The sequence below is a fragment of the Equus quagga genome, chromosome 1 (assembly GCF_021613505.1).
Source record: "Equus quagga isolate Etosha38 chromosome 1, UCLA_HA_Equagga_1.0, whole genome shotgun sequence".
In the NCBI taxonomy this organism is placed as follows: domain Eukaryota; kingdom Metazoa; phylum Chordata; class Mammalia; order Perissodactyla; family Equidae; genus Equus; species Equus quagga.
Genome location: NC_060267.1, coordinates 24,846,004 through 24,863,422, shown reverse-complemented (window position 1 = coordinate 24,863,422; position 17,419 = coordinate 24,846,004). Strand labels below are relative to the sequence as shown.

Here is a 17,419-nt window from a genome sequence, read left to right as displayed (position 1 = left end):
AACCCTAACTGCACAAATGATCCCGAGGACGAAGACATCTGAGGACGCTAAACATCACACACTCTTCATGGGGATTCACACTGGCACGTGAAAACTCTAAAAAATAAAATAGAAAATACATCTCTTGAATAGTTTTAGCCCACTAGTTCCAAAATTCTTTTTGGACCAGAATCCTTTTTTACTGTAAAAAGTAGTAATATCCCAAGGAATATATTTTGGAAAACACTGTAGTAGTGATTAAGTGGAAATAACTTGTGATCTTACTTAGCATTTTCAACCAGGTATCTTTTTTCATTTAGTGTTTGCAAGTAGGTATATTTTCAATTAGAAAGATGTATGGGGCTTGAAAATAGAACATTTTACATGAAAGTTTGAAGTCAGTGAAAAATACAAGATCCCAAAGGAAATTCAGAACCTGAACTCTGGGGGGCTGCACAAGACCTGAGGTTACCCCTGAGGTTCAGCACCGTGACACGAGGGAGAGGACATGAATGCACCACTGCAATCACAATGAGTGAGTCTGCGGGATGCTGCGGCCAATCTATGGAGACGGAATGAACTTAGATGCTAATTCATAAGAGGATTTTATCGGTGTGGAGATGCAAAGAGATCCTAAACCTTGGTATCTCTTAAGCAAGAAAACGTGAGCATTAACTGCATGAAACCATCACTCTTGCAGTGATTTTTAAAACACAAATCACATATACGGAAGGTAAGTATCTAAAATTGTTTTGAAGACCAAAAAAAGAGGAGAGGAAGTTTAATCAGGAAGAATGTAATGAAAATAATAATAGCTAGCACACAGCCACCTTGGAGAAACTACTGAAAGCTGGACTGGTTAAAAAAAGGGGGCTTCCTACACGCCAGGCACCTTTCTAAGAGCTTTATATGTATCAATGCATTTAAGCCCCACATCCACTTCATGAAATAGGTAATATAATTATCCCCATTTACAAGGAAGCAACTAAGGCAGGGAAAAAGAACTTTCCCACAGTTACAAAGCTGGTACGTGGCAAAGGCAAGATGTCACCCCACCGTCTGCTCCAGAAGCTCAAGCACTTCACCCACACACACACCGCCTATCCAGACAGGCAGACGGAACCGTGCCAAGCCGGTCTCAAAAGTTCTGCTGAAAGATGAAGCTCGATTAACAGTGGGAAATTGGAAAAGTGCTGTGCTGTATACAGACATGCCTAAATTTGCTAGGGGTTAAAAGTGGCAGCCAAATTGAAGAAGGCAACCTTTATCAAGGTTTATCACCATTATCAAGTGACACTATCAAGTAACATTTCAATGTGTACAAAAAACATCTGGTTTGAGAGGCGGGTAATAAGGGGAGACCCAACTGTGATCTTTTCCTTACTGCACAATGCCAATAAAATGAAATCATTACAAAGGTGTTTAAAAGTTAACTCCCAGGAATATGAGGTACTGGAGATTCAGTTTGTTCATTTTCATGTGATTTACATCCCAGTGTTTATGGTTAAGAATTTTTTTTCCTTCACTGGGAAAGTCTTTTGATGACTATTTTCCTGAAATAAAAACAGTGGCTCATGAATTAGAACTCTTTTAGTCCATCGTATAACACAAGCAATTTGACCTTTAAGGGAGAAGATGATAAATAACCAAAATATCCACCTATATAAATGCAGCCTGAAGTCCCTGCACTCTGCCATTCGCATACTCTGCAGTGCGCGCAGAGCTGTGTGGTACGTAACCAGCATCCCGGTGTTCCCTTTCCCAGAGGCCACAGGTGCCTTTCCCTGACTGCAGGCCTCTTCCCATCTTGCACGCTGTGCCGGACTCGTCTTTACCTTTCCTTCCCTGCCTGGTCCTCATCCTTATAGCTCAGTCCAAATGTCAGCTCCTCGGAGAAGCCTCTCCTGACACAGTTAATCACTCCCTCTTCACTGGCACAGTACCCCCTACACAAACTTTTAGGAAGGTCATGCTTTATACATGACTGCCAGGTGAAAGGCAGCAAGTAAATGGTGAGGCTATGATGATAATTCGAGGCATTTTCAAAGAACAGAACACGTTTTAAAAACATGGCAGTGCAACCCAACCAATGCTAAGTGCCAACTATATACAAGAAGGTAGTGTAGGAGGGGAACATTCAAGATTCTCTCGCAGAGACAATTATGCAAACCTTAGCAGGGTGTGCAGTAAATCAAAGTTAACACAAAACACCAAGAAATATAATAATTCAGAATGAAATAGATGAAGCAGAAAACACCTCACAGAGCAATAAAGTGTTTTGTTCCCATTCTGAATTTGCAATCATAATATTTTTATTCACTCAACAACTAATATTTAACAAGTACGTATCGAGTGCAAAAACTGATTTGCTGGCAGACATGGCCTTGCATTTACATTTTAGAGATGGATCACATCCTTTCTAATTCATATTGTTCACTGTACTCGATGGCTATGACTAAGCTTCTGTCTGAAACTGGCATAAATACTCTTGTCTGAATGCAATTCTTCTAAAAATTATACTTCTTACTGAATTATAGATAAGGAAAGATAAAAATACTAATCAAGAGCACCATAAAAGACTGATTAACCTCATTAAGTTGAAAAATGGATGGATACAGCTACAGTTAACACAGACTCAAAACAAACACAAAAAATCATTAATTCAGTGTTGAAATAATTTTAAAAATAAGATTTACTTTTTAAAAATCAAGCGTAATTAATCAGCTTAAAACCATTACTCAGCTTTTTAAAGGAATATATTTATAAAAGATCAGAGAAAAGATCAACTAAAACTAGCAAGATTTAATTCCTTAATAACGGACGCTTTTTAATGCTCAAAGGAAACAAAGAAACATTTTTATAGGAATGCATTTCTTTTCTATCCTGCAATCTCAGAACCCCAAAAGTACTTTTCTTCATTTTTATCACCTTTTGACAACCCATCATAAACATTATTAAAATATGGTATTGATTTCTGAAGGCATACAAGGTCTGCTACATTAAAATGAATATCAACACTAAATTTTATAATTCTTCAGTGAGTGTAGTTGTTATCATGATAAACTAATTATTCAGAAACCTTATGTGTCAAGGTTATAGGACAAAAGAATCTAGCAAATAACACACTCAAACAGTAGCCTACAATGCTGTTAGCACTCTGTCTATTGTCTAGTTTGAGAAATGCTGGTTTCCAGGCAGAAACTCCAATTCCTCACCCCTGCAGATCATCACCTCACCACATCATCCCCACCGTGGTCCCAGCCACCCTTACTTGCACCCGTCACTCCGGTCACACCGTGAACATGCAGCGCCTGATCTCCCTGGGGAATATTCATAACCCCTGAGTCTTTCCCCCAGGCAGATCTCAGCCCACACAGCCTCTGCTCATCTGGCAAACTCTCACTCATTTTTCAGGGCCCACTTCTAACACCTCCTCAGCAATGAGGCCTTCCCTGGCCTCAGATGTGAATACTGTGACACTCTTTCACAGTTCTGGTACCGTCTCTGTCACAGAGGATTACAGTTAAGTATTCTTACCCTCACTCCTACTAACGAGGCTATACTAGACCAGAGGTTTTTAGTCATTAGTAAATAATAAGAATCTAGCAAATAGGGGCACCAACTTACCAACTTTTCTCCTGACCCCTAGACTTAAACCAAACTAGTACTCCTATTATGGACTTATATTTTGTCTTCACGTCCACATAAACTAGGCACAGTCTAGCAGAACAGAGAGCACATCCATGTGAGAGATGTGTGGGCACGTTCACTTCTTCCCAGGTATCAGTGAATCAGCTGCCTGGACAGTGAGTGATAGAGCTCACTTAGAAAAATCCTAAGTCCAATCCTCATGTGGATTTGCCCCAACTCTTGGTCCCCAACATATTCAGAGACCTGGTTCATGCATCATTCTAGAGGTATGTAAAGCATAATCGTGTCTTCCTATCAACCCACTTTACTACACAAAAAGGGGCTGTAAGAACAAGAAAAAAAGAACAGATAAATGGGGCAGGGTGGGGGAGAGACAGTATAATTTTTTCCCAAACTCAACATAAAGCAAATGCTTAAAAGAGAAAAAACCTCATTTACAAAGGCAACAAAGAAGTTAAAATACTTAAGCCCAAACTTAAGATATGTTCAAAATCAACACGAAGAAAACTATTAGACATTCCTGAAAGACACAAGTGGAAAGATAGTCCTTATTCTTGATTAAGATGTCTCAACACCATCAAAATGTCGGCAGCCCCAAGTTAATATGTGAAGCTGATAGACTCCCAAGGAAAATATCAATAGGTTTTTTTTATGTAGTTAAAAGAGCTGATATTTGTGGAAAAATAAATATACAATAGCTAAGAAAACACTGAGAAGGACAGGCTACAAAGAAAGAGTAGCCCTATCAGATACTAAAGCATAGAACAAAGCCTTTCTAATTAAAATAGTGTGGTGGTAATGCACAAACGGACAGACGAATGGAACAAAACAGAAAATCCAGAAATTACAAGTGGAGCTTTAGTATACGATGAAGTGAGTATCTCAAATCTTTGGGTTAAAAATCGACTTTTAAATGAATGGTGCTGGGACAACAAGATAGCCATTAGGAGAAAGATAAAATTACATCCCTTTCTCACCCGATACAAAATAGTAAATTCAAATTGACAAACTGAGTAGAGGACAAAATAATAAAGAAAGAGTATATAAGAGAAGTTTTCAATAACCTGAGTCTAGGTAGAAAAAGGCTTTCTAATTATGACTTATTTTAAAAAAAAAAAAGGTTGCTAAACTTGATTACACAAAAATTTTAAAAAACAAGCAACTTTGCATGGCAAGATATGCCATAAACAAAGTCAAATTGGGAGAAAGTATTTACAAGAGATGTCACAGATAAAGGACTAATATGGCTAATATATACAAAGAACTTGCAACAACTGGCGGGGAGGGGGTGTAAAGAGCAAAACTCCCTCCTGAGGACTGGCGGCACTGCTGTAAAGATGCTACAAACCCCTGAACTATACACTTGAAATGGGTGCACTTTGTGGTATACTAAGTATGTATCAATAAGGCTATTTTTAAAAACCTATAGGAATAAGTAAAAGATTTGAAAGAAAATTCACCCAAAAAAAGATATAAAAATGGCTCGTATAAAAAGATGTTCACCTCACTCATAAGAGAAACACAAATTAAAACTGAACTAAGATTCCATTTCTCACTCATCAAAATGGCAAAATTTTAAAAGCGTGATAATACACTCCGTTGATAAGGCTGTGGGGAATGGGCCTCCTCATAAATTGTTGGCAGGAATGCAAATCATCTCTACGTAGGGGAAATAGACAGCATCTTCAACCCGCTAATCCCTGCAACACAAACATACAGCTGGCAAGGCCATGCATTGCTGTATTATGTATAATTCAAAATGCTGGAAACTACCAAAATGTTCAAACAGAAGAGATTGGTTGAATAAACCAGTACATGTATAAGATGGAGTACATACAGCTGTAAGAAAAAAAAAAAAAAAAAAGAAGGTATTTATAAATGCATGAATCTCCAGAATATTTTAAGTGAAAAAAGCAGAGTACATAAACATAAACAGTATACCACCTTTTGAGTAAGAAAAGGGGAATTACAAAATGTACATGTGTCTGCTCATCTATACAGGAAGCACAGACCAGAAAACAATGAAACTGGTAACCTGTGGGACGGGGGTTTGGGGTGGAAGGATGGGGAAGGAGTGATACTCCCGAGGAAACTCTCCCATTGTTTTGACTTTTTGAAGTATATTAATACTCCACATACCGAATTCAACTTAAATCAACAAGGATGGGAGGAGAAAAACCTTAAAACTGAAAGCATACTGAAACAATGAACCCAATTGTATTTCAAATGAATGAAATAACCACACTGAAAGGGAAGACAGCAGAACCAACACAAGTAACTGAACACAGTACTGAGCACACACCCCGTCTGGGAGCAGGGGAGGGGAGGAGGCAAGACTGGAAACGAATCCTGAACTTTTTAGTAGTTGGTTTTTGCAAAGAGGGGCACAGAGATAATAGTATGAATGGAGCATTTTTGAAATTATTTTAATTGTACTACTGTAGGCTTAAGCAAATGAAGAAACGTTTTATGTTCTAACTGTGTAAGAAAGGAGATAAAACATAGAAACCAGAGTAAGAGAAGACAAGAAAGAGCTTGGGGGGATGGAAATGGAGGTGTCAGTATGAGCACATGACCGCAGGTGTGTGTTTACATTTCTAGCTCTGTCATGTCACTGAAAGGGCTTGGAGGCGAAGACACTCTTGTAGCACTGAACATGCCTGGCTCCAAGAGCCCACTATCAGGAACCAGAGCTCCTTTGACAGATGGCTAATTTCAGGACTAGGGCAGGGAAGGCATAGCAAGATGAGCCTGAAATATTTTGTAGTGACAGATAATGAGGAGGTACTCAAAATAATGATGGCAATATGTCTTTGGGCACAAGAGGTAGCCGAAAGGGGCCCCCAATGGCCAAAGCTGGAACAACTTCAGCATCAACATAAATAAAATGGAATAATGCATTATAAATCATTGAAAAAAATATGTATGATGAGTTTATACTGATAATGTATAGATCAAAAAATGGGCAAAAAGGGAGGGCTCTTCCTTCCAGCAGAAGGCCAAGTGCCAAAGCTGCATGTGGATGGAGTGCTACAGTTGGACAAGCAGCAATTTGCAGCTACCATAGTAAACACTAGTCTGAGCAAGAACCAACAATGGATGCTAAAGCTAGCATGGAAATTTTGATGAGCAGCAGGTTATTTACATGATTTTAAAGTGTTTCCCCAGAGACTGCTTATAAAAGGGAAAAATAACTAAACAGTGGAGAAACTGAACACTTAGACTGATGATCAAAATCAACATCACCAATGAGGGGCACGGAGACAAAGGTGACTGTGATATCCTGAGGACACAACATCACTTCTTAGTATTCGACCAGGAGGGCACACCTGGACCTAATCATATGGAAAATCAGACAAGCCAAGAGGAAGAACATTCTAATAATAAAAGGGGTGAAGGGGCCAGCCCATGGCCAATTGGTTAAGTTTGTGCCCTCTGCTTCAGCGGCCCAGGGTTTCACTTGTTTGCATCCTGGGCGCAGACCTAGCACTGCTCATCAAGCCATGCTGAGGTGGCATCCCACACAGCACAATCAGAAGGACCTGCAACTAGAATATACAACTATGTACTGGGGGGCTTTGGGGAGAAGAAGAAGGAAGGAAAAAAAAAAAGAAGACTGGCAACAGATGCTAGCTCAGGTGCCAATATTTAAAAAAAAAAAAAAGAAAGAAAAAGGAGGTGAAGGGGCTCTATTCTCCAAAAACGTCAATGTCATGAAAGACAAAGACTGATGGAGAAACTGTTCTAGATCAAAGGAGAATAAAAATATATGGATGGGAGATAAAAGTAGTGCATCAATACTGAATTTGCTGAAATTCAGTTTGATATCTGAACTGTGGTATTAAGAGAATGTCCTTGTTCTTAGTGAAAACACACCAATGTTTTTAGGGATATAAGAGCATGATGTATGCAACTTACAATCAAATGGCTCAGAAAAAAACAACGTAGAGAGAGAGAGAACTAACGATAAAACAAATGTGGTAAAATGTCAATAATTAATGAACCTGAGTAAAAGATATGGAAATTCTTTGTACTATTCTTGCAAATTCTCTGTAAACTTAGAAGTATTTCCACATAAAAAGTTAAAAAAAAGAAACAAAAAAACAAATGCTTACATTTCTCAGTGCTTCGTAAATAGCTCTAAATGCTGGTTGCTTATCATCATGGTAAACACCTCTGTTCCCATGAAGAATAAAGATTCCTTCTTCTTCTGCTTCTTGGCAATTGCTTCCATATATACAATGATCTGGTCGATAATTCCATTGACATGGAAAGACAAAAAGGCTTTCTAGGTGAAGAAAGACAAAACAACGAAGTAAATAACCCTAATTTCACAGAGTTAACATTTGCAAAAACTTTAAAAACACAGCTCTTACACGATCAGATTTAAAATAGTGAAAAAGATGTCTGGCCTTTAGATCTCTTCCTACTGAGTCAATATTCAAGAAAAGTTTTACAGGCATGTCTTGGAGATGCTGCAGGTTCGGTTCCAGACCAACACAATAAAACGAATGAGTAAAGCGTGTCACAAATTTTTTGGTTTCCCAGTGCATATAAAAGTTGTTTTTACACTACACTGTAGCCTACTAAGTGTGCAAGAGCATTATGTCTACAAAACAACATATATACGTTAGTGAAAAAATACTTTATTGCTAAAAAATGCTAACCACCATTTGGGCCCTTCAGCAAGGTGTAATCTTTTTGCTGCTGGAAGGTCTTGTAAAAAACGTAATATTTGTGTAGTGCAATAAAGCAAAGCACAATAAAACAAGGTATGCTTGTACTCTGTCTTAAACATAGTGATAACCATCAATATAAACCAAAATCAAATAAATGCATTTCTTCATTTTTAACAAAATATTACTATGATATTTTTTTTACAAATGCAAAGAATAAAAGAAATTTAAATGATTACCTGGATTGTGAAAAAATATGATATTCAACAGATCTTGATCACCCCATGTGATGTTTAGTTTGTATTTTTTAAGCAGTGGCATAAGTATGTCTCCCCATCGTAGTCGCACAGTGGTCATGTCATTCTGTTGGTAAACACATTAAAAAGATCCTCAGCCTTCCAGGTTTGATATGGCAGCAAAATGACAGTTCCCATTCTTCCCTTAGCAATCACTACAGAGTGACAAGGAGAAAGGTACATTTTTGCTACAAAACCAAGTGACCCTAACGTAAACCTCGATGTAAGTAAGTCTGTCCGGTTGGAGTGGAGAAGGTAACAAAAGAAAAACTGTGAAGGAGCACGTCAAAGTGATAAGACTAACAAACACTGGGAAAGAAAGGGAAACAGTAAGTAGTGACAGTCTCAGCACCGTGACTGTGACCTCACCTTAGTTTTAGTTTTAGCACATATGTCATACGTCTAGACGTAGTGTCTGTGCCTCTGTCACAGAGTTGTTGAGGATTAATATATAATAATAATAGATATATACTCGGCACATGGTACATACTCAGTGTTAGCTATTAATTTTGTTACCATGATCACTATCATTCTTACAGTGATTTGCTAATCTTTTGTAATTGGCATCTTAAAGAGATCATCTGAAATTGATACATCAAAAATAGATACTTGGGGTCAGGCCAGCCCACTGTCACAGCAGTTAAGTTCGCACGTTCCGCTTCTCGGCAGCCCGGGGTTCACCAGTTTGGATCCCAGGTGTGGACATGGCACCGCTTGGCAAAAGCCATGCTGTGGTAGGTGTCCCACATATAAACTAGAGGAAGATGGGCACGGATGTTAGCTCAGGGCCAGTCTTCCTCAGCAAAAAGAGGAGGATTGGCAGTAGTTAGCTCAGGGCTAACCTTCCTCAAAAAAAAAGAAAAAAAAAAAGACACTGAATTTCATCAGGTGCCTTTTCAGCCTCCATAGAATTGCTCCCACCTCATTATTTTAAAACTCAGCGTCAAATACCTAAGGAAACCACAGAGTTGAAAGAGAGCTCTGGATGTGTGCATCTGGGGTAAGAAGGCGTGGCGCTGAATACTAAGCCTTTTGGACATATTCAACTGAAACTCTCCGGACTTAAGCCAGTATTCCTCAAAGTGTAGCCCGCAGTGTCTGATCAGTGAATTTTTACATCCTCTACCAGATGAAGCGCAGACATTAAGAGGAAGATTTAGAAACTTTTACAGCAATTTAACAGAATAATTTTATGTCTATTGAATCTAATATTTTTTCTAGTAACTTATTTATATCATTTTTACAGAAGTATCTGCTCATGACAGATTACATATTTTTAAAACATTGATCCTTCTCCATAGACAGTTTGAAAAACATTGTTACAAGCTGTTCTAGGATATATGATAAACTCGATGGGAGTATAAACAATCTATTCTTTAAGAAAGAAAAGCCAGAATTCCTGAAAAACTCTACGTATTTAAACTAAACATGATCTGTATAATTGTATTACCCTTGTGTGAAGTTTCTCAGAATGCAGTACACACAGTAATTATAAAATAATCAGAAATTTCCCCCCCCCCAAAAAAATCTGGAAAATGACCGAAATAAGTTTTACTTAAGGAAATAAGAAAATACTTTATTGAATGATGAGTCACTGAGCATATTAACTGAGTGTTCTCAGGATCTGAAAAGGAAAATTTGAATTGCACGAGGACAAAAACCAGCAATACAGTCAACAGATGGGAATATACATCTATTCCAAGAAACATATCTAGTCAAAGAAAAATCAATGAAAGACAAAAGGAAAGGTCTAGTGCAGACTTAGGAAAAAAGTCAAAGGGGGTGAAAACCTTTTACAACTTAAAGGAAAAGTCCTGCTAGAAAAGTACTTGACAAGAAGCACTAACACTAGTAGTATTTGCTCATGACAGAACCTAGAATGTCCACGACAACCAATGAAAAACCGTGAAAAATGCGTTTAATAAAGAGGCTTTATATATAAAAGGAGTTCAAGTCAATAAGAAATAGAAAAGAACCAAGGAGACAAACGGTCAAAAGATGTGAATGAACAGCCATTCACCAAGGAAGAAACAGAAATGGTGAAAAATCACATGAAAAGATTTTCATCCATGCTGGTAGCACAGTCAGGGAAGTACAAGTTAAAATACATGAGATATTTTTTGGCCATATAACGACATCTTCATACTAGTACACACAAACAATAAAACCAAATCATCCATTCTGCGTAATATTACACACATTAAAAGTGTGATAGACTATGTGTACTGACATAAAAATCAGTCAATTATATATCTACCAAGTAAAAAAAGCAAGCTGAAGATATATACAAAGATCCTATATATAAGTAATAATGTACATGTATGTCTGTTTCAAAACACATTTTTTAAAGGGTCTGAAGAATATACAGCAAAGTTTATAACGTCATTTGGGCAAAGGAATGAAATTGGGGATAGTGGTGTGTGAAGGGGGGGAACCTGTCTTTTTACTCTACATACTATGACCTGTTTAAATTTTTATAAGCATGATTTAGTTTAAAAAAAAGTGTAGTTCTAATTTACTATTTTTAGCAAACCTACTACCAAAAAGCACATGTATTACATTAACATCAATTAGTTTCACTTTCAGAATTACATATGCTTTTGAAAATAGATGGACTCATTATCAGCCTATCTTACACATAAATATAAAACTGACAGCCGGCTGTTCATATTACGCTCCAACAATGCTAGAAAGTGGGAACTCACCACTTTCCAAAGATTAGTTACTCCACTCATCTCTGAAAAGTTCTATCCCTTTGGTAAGATGTCCATTACTATTCTGCTCTCATAAGCTGTATATACAACACAGTAAAAGTCCTCTAACACATACACCTTTCAAATACGTAAAAACAACCATCATGTCCACCTCATGGTAAGGTGTTCTCTTTCCCAATATTTTTCAATGATTCATTAATGCCCTGGTTTCTAAAACTTTTGTCTGTCTTCTGCTGTTAATTGAGTCTCTACTTTGTGCTAGACTGTGCTAAATATTTTGAATATGAAGTTGTACACTCTGCCCTCAATAGGTGGGGAAAATAGACAAAAATTACTTTACAAAGTAATATATAGCAGGATATGAACAGGGTACAGTAAATATACAAGGAAAGGATTCTCAAGATGCCTTATTTATATTCTTTGGGTTTTCTCCAATAAATAGAAAAGGTTAAGAAATATCCTCATTGGGATGCAACACTGCGAATACAATCACAACACAAAATACAAAGCAACAGCTTAACAGGTGTTGTATCATTGTCTATCAAGCATTATGAGAAACAAAGAACAAAAGAGCAGAATTTTTACTTTTTTAAGATATATAACTATAATACATCAGGTTGGAACTGCACAGTCATGAATGGTACGGACTGGGTGACAGCAAAGCAAACTAAGAATTTAAAATATGGCCATTATCCTAAATGGGGAGTCTTAGAGTTTTTCATGTGATAAGAACCATGGGGCAACATTCATGGATCTCTAGGAAACAGTTTGGGAAATTATTAGTAATTCAGTTATATCACTGGAGCTCTGAAATTTAAGATTGGTGCCAGAAATTGTAGAATTAGTAGGAAAAAACAAGGCAATGTTTGCTACAGATACAGCCTGGAAAACAATCAGGAAAAACAAAGAAAGATATATGAACAAAGGAATAAAAATCAAAAAAATGTGTGGAAACCTCTCAGCAATCATAATTATAATAGTTGGAAATAAAGCAAGTCTGCATTGTTCCTACTAGACAAGAACAGGGTTGTCTGGAACACAGGGATGGTAGGTACGAAGGAAACTGTGCCTACTGAATTAATTCACTGTCATGCCTCTTGTAGTTTTCTCTACACAGAAGAAGACAAAAGTTTGAAAGTTGAGAAATTATTTAATGTCCCTATCTGCATGTCTAGCACGTCTAGCTGGTTTAGAACATGCCACAGACAAAAGAAGAAGGGGAGGGGAGAAACTGTTAACGCATTTAAGAATGACATTTAAATAAGTAAAAAGTAAGTAAAAAATAATCATAGATTTGAACCATACAGCTGTATTCTGAAATTTAAAAAAAAATCAAATAATGGTCTTACACTAAATTATCTCTGCAGTTCTTTGCAACACTAAACTTCTCATAATTCTATGAACTCCCAATGAAGAGTTACTGAGAAGTCACATTATTCCTCAGCAGATAATCTTACAGCACCATCTTCTGGTATAATATTACTGTACATAGAGCCTAACAATAAGAAAAGGAAGAAAACTGATGGCATTACAACACCTGTTTTATTTAGTAAAACTTTATGGTACATGAAATTTCGAAATTCAAGATATATTAACAAGTGGGTAATTTAAGAAAGATGTTCACTGTTGAGCAAGAACACAGGTTACAATGCCCTCATTAATGCCTTCCACTGTGGGACACAAAACTGAAATGAAATCAAGGTTCAGGAAGGTTCAGAAAATGGGAAAGCTAAAAAAAAAAAGCTAGGTTTACTAGATGTACAGAAGGTAAGAGTGATGGCAATGATCTGCCCGAAGACTGAAATGTCCGGGTGTGGCTGGTGATGGCTACAAACAGCACCGCTGCCTGTACCAAAGGTAAGAGGAGCAACTCTAAAGGAGGCGAAGATTTAAACCAGACACGCAGAAAAGCAGTAATAAACACTGGTGTAAATTCTGGCCCACCCGAAGCCGTAAGAAAACTATCTGATAAATATATATGCACACAAATATACATCAATAGTCAACTGTAAAAGACATAATATCCCCTGGTGTTTAATTTAGTCCTAACTAGATGTAGGGTTAAACAGTAAGTCTATGTTGGTGTTTCAGAAGTCACTATTCTTAGCTAACATTTAAGGACTCATGTTGCACCACGCTCTATGCTAAGCATTTTAAATGGATCTCTTTTAAACTGACATTTTGGTAAGTCCATTTATTATCCCTGTTTTTCAGTTGAGAGAACTGACGTTTGAAAGTTACCTGGCTAGTGGTTAAATAGTGCACAGGTGTCAAAGCTAAACAAAAAGCCAAACAGTTTGACTCCAGAGCCCACAAACGGCAATGACTTAAAACTCAGCACATAAAACTCATTGATTGACATGGACTGGTAAACAGAACAACATGCTCATGTGTTCAGAATGCACAATCAGAGCATTTAAATAGACCAACTCTTCACCACAATTTGAGTGACGAGGAACATGCAGGGTAGTTTTTTAAGTTCACTTCCACTAGCACCAATGTTTACTTATGTGTTAGCCTCTGTTCTAACTCATTCAAGCCTCACAAAAGCCCCACGACATAGGTACTGTTATCCATCATCCTCATTTCACACATGAGGAAACTGAAGCCCAGAGACGGGCAGAACCTACCCAAGGCCCCAGAGTTACTGAGCAAGGTCCATGGTTTGAACCAGGCCAACAGGCTCCAAAGTCTTAAACTCTTAACCACAACTCTCTGTTTCCCCCCCAAGATACTCCATACTTTAGGTTCAAGTACTCTGGGGCTGCACAACTGCTCTGGAACAACAATCCAGGAAGACCATGCTCACTTAGTGCGTTGTTGTTTTACTTCATTGTCACGCCATCTAGTGTGACCCGCTGTAACACTCTAATAAACAGAACACTAGGAACAAACTTTTCTTCAACTATTCTACATAACTGGAAAAATTCTGAATCATTCCCCCTTGTTTTCAATAAAACGAAATTAAATTGGAAACCAAACAATTTGGAGGGAAAAAAGGAGCACATTAACCAACCCCGAGTCAGTGACTTACCTTGAAATACTTCCTTCTCATTCTAGTCATGTTCATCAACATAACCCCAGAGTTCACTCCAGTCTTTCCGTAGTACGGGTGTCTGGCAAAGCGATTATACCATCCTATTCGAGGCTCTTCATGTTCTGGTGCCATGGCAGCAATTTGTGTGGAATTGAATTTCTTTAGTAAAGACCAAATATCATCAACGGGCCGTAAAAAAAGGATATCCGTGTCGACATACAATAGTGAGTCAACTTCTTTCAGGATTAACTATGAGGAGAGATATTTGAATCATTAACCATAATTTTATTTCTTTAATGTACAACATAAAAGAGGCTTTAATTACAAAAGATATACCTAAGAGCCAAGCTAATTTACAGTAATATTTAAAAGTAATTTTTCCTAAATCTGTCACTTCTTACAACAGCATATAGAGAGATACTATGCTAATCCTTATATTAATTTCCAGAAAAGAAAAGCTATGAAGACAAATCAGAACAAAAACTCAACACTAACAATTGGAAGAATAAATAAAATACAAGCTATATTCAGGAAGGAAATGTTTTTCATCACGGAAAATAACATTTACTTAGGTGAATTTGTATTTCAAATCCTAATTTCCTGAGATCAATACAGAAATAAACCAGGGCAAATGAAGATCTTCTGAGCTTGTCCCCTCAGCCAGTAACACTAATGGTTGGCACCTTTATATCATTTCGGTCTCAACTCGTAAATGGTAGAACCAAAACTGGAACTCAGACCACCTAGCTCCAGAGTCCGTCTCTTATTTCTGTGCTATTTCCCAAGTCAAAGAAAGCGTGCACTTAGCAAGGGTAAAGAGACAAGACTTGTCTTGGAAGAAAGACTGGCTACGTTGTTACTTTCTGGAAGACGTTAAATCTCCAACATGTGCCTTTCACAGGGATTTCTGAGGGTAATTTTTTACTTCTGCCTTACCCACCGACTTTAGAATTCAACTTCTGCAAATTTAAATTTACTGCCTATTCCCAGGGTGTTAGCAAGATTCAGTGATTAAGCTAACCTAAACCTTTTTTGTTAAGAATATGAGAATAAGAGCTTGATCCTCATTCTGCTCCTTTTTCAAAACTGCTCCCTCCTGCAGCTAAAGTTAAGCCATCGCCTTAATGCACAGCTAGGAGGCCGAAATCACCCCATTCCCCCACCAGCTGATGCAACACGAGGCTGTGAAAAAAATCTGATGGTTGACCACAGAGCCTGAGTAAGGAAGGGTCACTTGTTCAAAGACTCCAATTAAAAGGATATGTGGCTATGTGTCTGGACGTTTCTCTCTCTTTTTTACAGGGGAGAAGAAACTGGGGAGAATTGTGTTTATAGCAACATTCTGCTTCTGTATCATGGTACATCATGTGTTGACAGATCACTGTATTCTTGGCAGACTAGGAAGATGTGCATAAAGCTCTAAGTTCACGTTGGGAGCCACTGCCAACTGGAGATCAGACATAAGGTTAAATAATAACCACGTCAGTGTTCTTCTGTGGTTCCTTTTAGGGGAAGAAGGAGATGGCACAGCTTACATTAGTTATTTTAATTCATCCATTTCAAAGGAAGAGAAACTCAGTAAAAAAATTTATCCCTTAGAAAAATAGAGCATCAATTTACTTAAATCTGGCTAACAAGATGCAGAAGTAACAGTGAATTATGAGGACAATTCGACAGGTTTCAAGTATTTTACTTTAGTATTTAGAATTCCATTTAGGAATTTAACCAGATTACATCATTAAATGATCTAGCAAATTCTATATCACATCATCAACAATTAAACTTGTTAATAATGTAGAACAAAAAGGAAGAGAAATGGCTGTGACCTCATGTTTCTTTCATCACTTATTTTCAGTAACATATTTGTGTTTAGTTAATGTCATATTGTGTTTGTTTAATGTCTGTCTCCCACCTCAGACAATAAGCTCTACAAAAACAAGAAACCTGGGGCCAGCCAGGTGGCACAGTGGTTAAGTGCGCATGTTCTGCTTTGGTGGCCCGGGGTTCGCCGGTTCGGATCCCAGGTGTGGACAAGGCACCACTTGGCAAGTCACGCTGTGGAAGGCATCCTACATATAAAATAGAGGAAGATGGGCATGGATGTTAGCTCAGGGCTAGTCTTCCTCAGCAAAAAGAGGAGGATTGGCAGCAGATGTTAGCTCAGGGCTAATCTTCCTCAAAAAAAACCCAAAAAAACAAAAAACAGGAAACCTGTCCATTTCTATACTCCCAACACTTAGTACAGATACTTGGGAGAAAATAGGCTCTCAAAGACTAATTAAATGAATCTGACACTGCAACAATTCAACATAAAATTTTTTTTATAAAAGCCTCCATGAAGTACGTAAAACTTCTCAGGTTTTTTCCCAATCTTAATCCTTTATTTGTGTGCTCCTTACAATGGAAGAGAAGAGTGAGAAAGATCCTAGGATTCAAATTTTTTACACACAGCAACAAAGATACTGGTTAGGCAGACTCAGCTATCAAAATTATACCAACTTCAAATCTTACTGACATCGTGGATTCAGTAAACTATATTCTTAATAAGCTAAGAATCGCCATAATCCACTTAATAATAACAAGTAACTGAAGTTTCTTTCCCATAATTTATATACTTTCTAGAAACTTGTGAGCTTCTTAAAATGAGTCTACTACCATTACTATTTTAATAGTAATTTGCATTACATTTACATTAACACTATAGTAGTCCTAACAACCACTGCGATTTTTAAAACTATGGGTGAAATCAATTTAAAATAGAAGACAGAACCTTGCTTCTGAATATTTTTAGATTATAAAGAGATAATCAGGGCTTATCACTACCAGAGAACACCATCAAACAACAGCTCCACTGAATAAATGGTTCCCATCTCCCTTTGAGGTCATACGCCTTAAATTTTGTGTCTGTTAAAATACCAGTTAGAAAGAGCTAGCTTGGTTGGTACAGGACAGCAATGGTTATGTAAAGATGCAATCTACCACATTTCCCAATTTATGAATGTAGTCTGCAACCTGAAGGTGATACTGTCACTGCATTTCTTTTTTTAATTTTTCTCTTTTTGAGGA

General features: G+C 37.5%; 1 protein-coding gene across 2 annotated transcripts in view; it reads right to left on the bottom strand.

The window, feature by feature from the left end:
* GXYLT1 (glucoside xylosyltransferase 1) overlaps window positions 1–17,419 on the bottom strand; it is a 46,320-nt gene that overhangs the window by 6,362 nt on the left and 22,539 nt on the right. For both annotated transcript variants that reach the window (XM_046685187.1, XM_046685196.1), the window contains 3 exons: window positions 14,351–14,602; window positions 8,546–8,669; window positions 7,746–7,918 (listed from right to left, as the gene is read on the bottom strand). In XM_046685187.1, coding sequence (XP_046541143.1) covers window positions 7,746–7,918; window positions 8,546–8,669; window positions 14,351–14,602 — 549 coding nt within the window. The remainder of the gene's footprint in view (window positions 1–7,745; window positions 7,919–8,545; window positions 8,670–14,350; window positions 14,603–17,419) is intronic.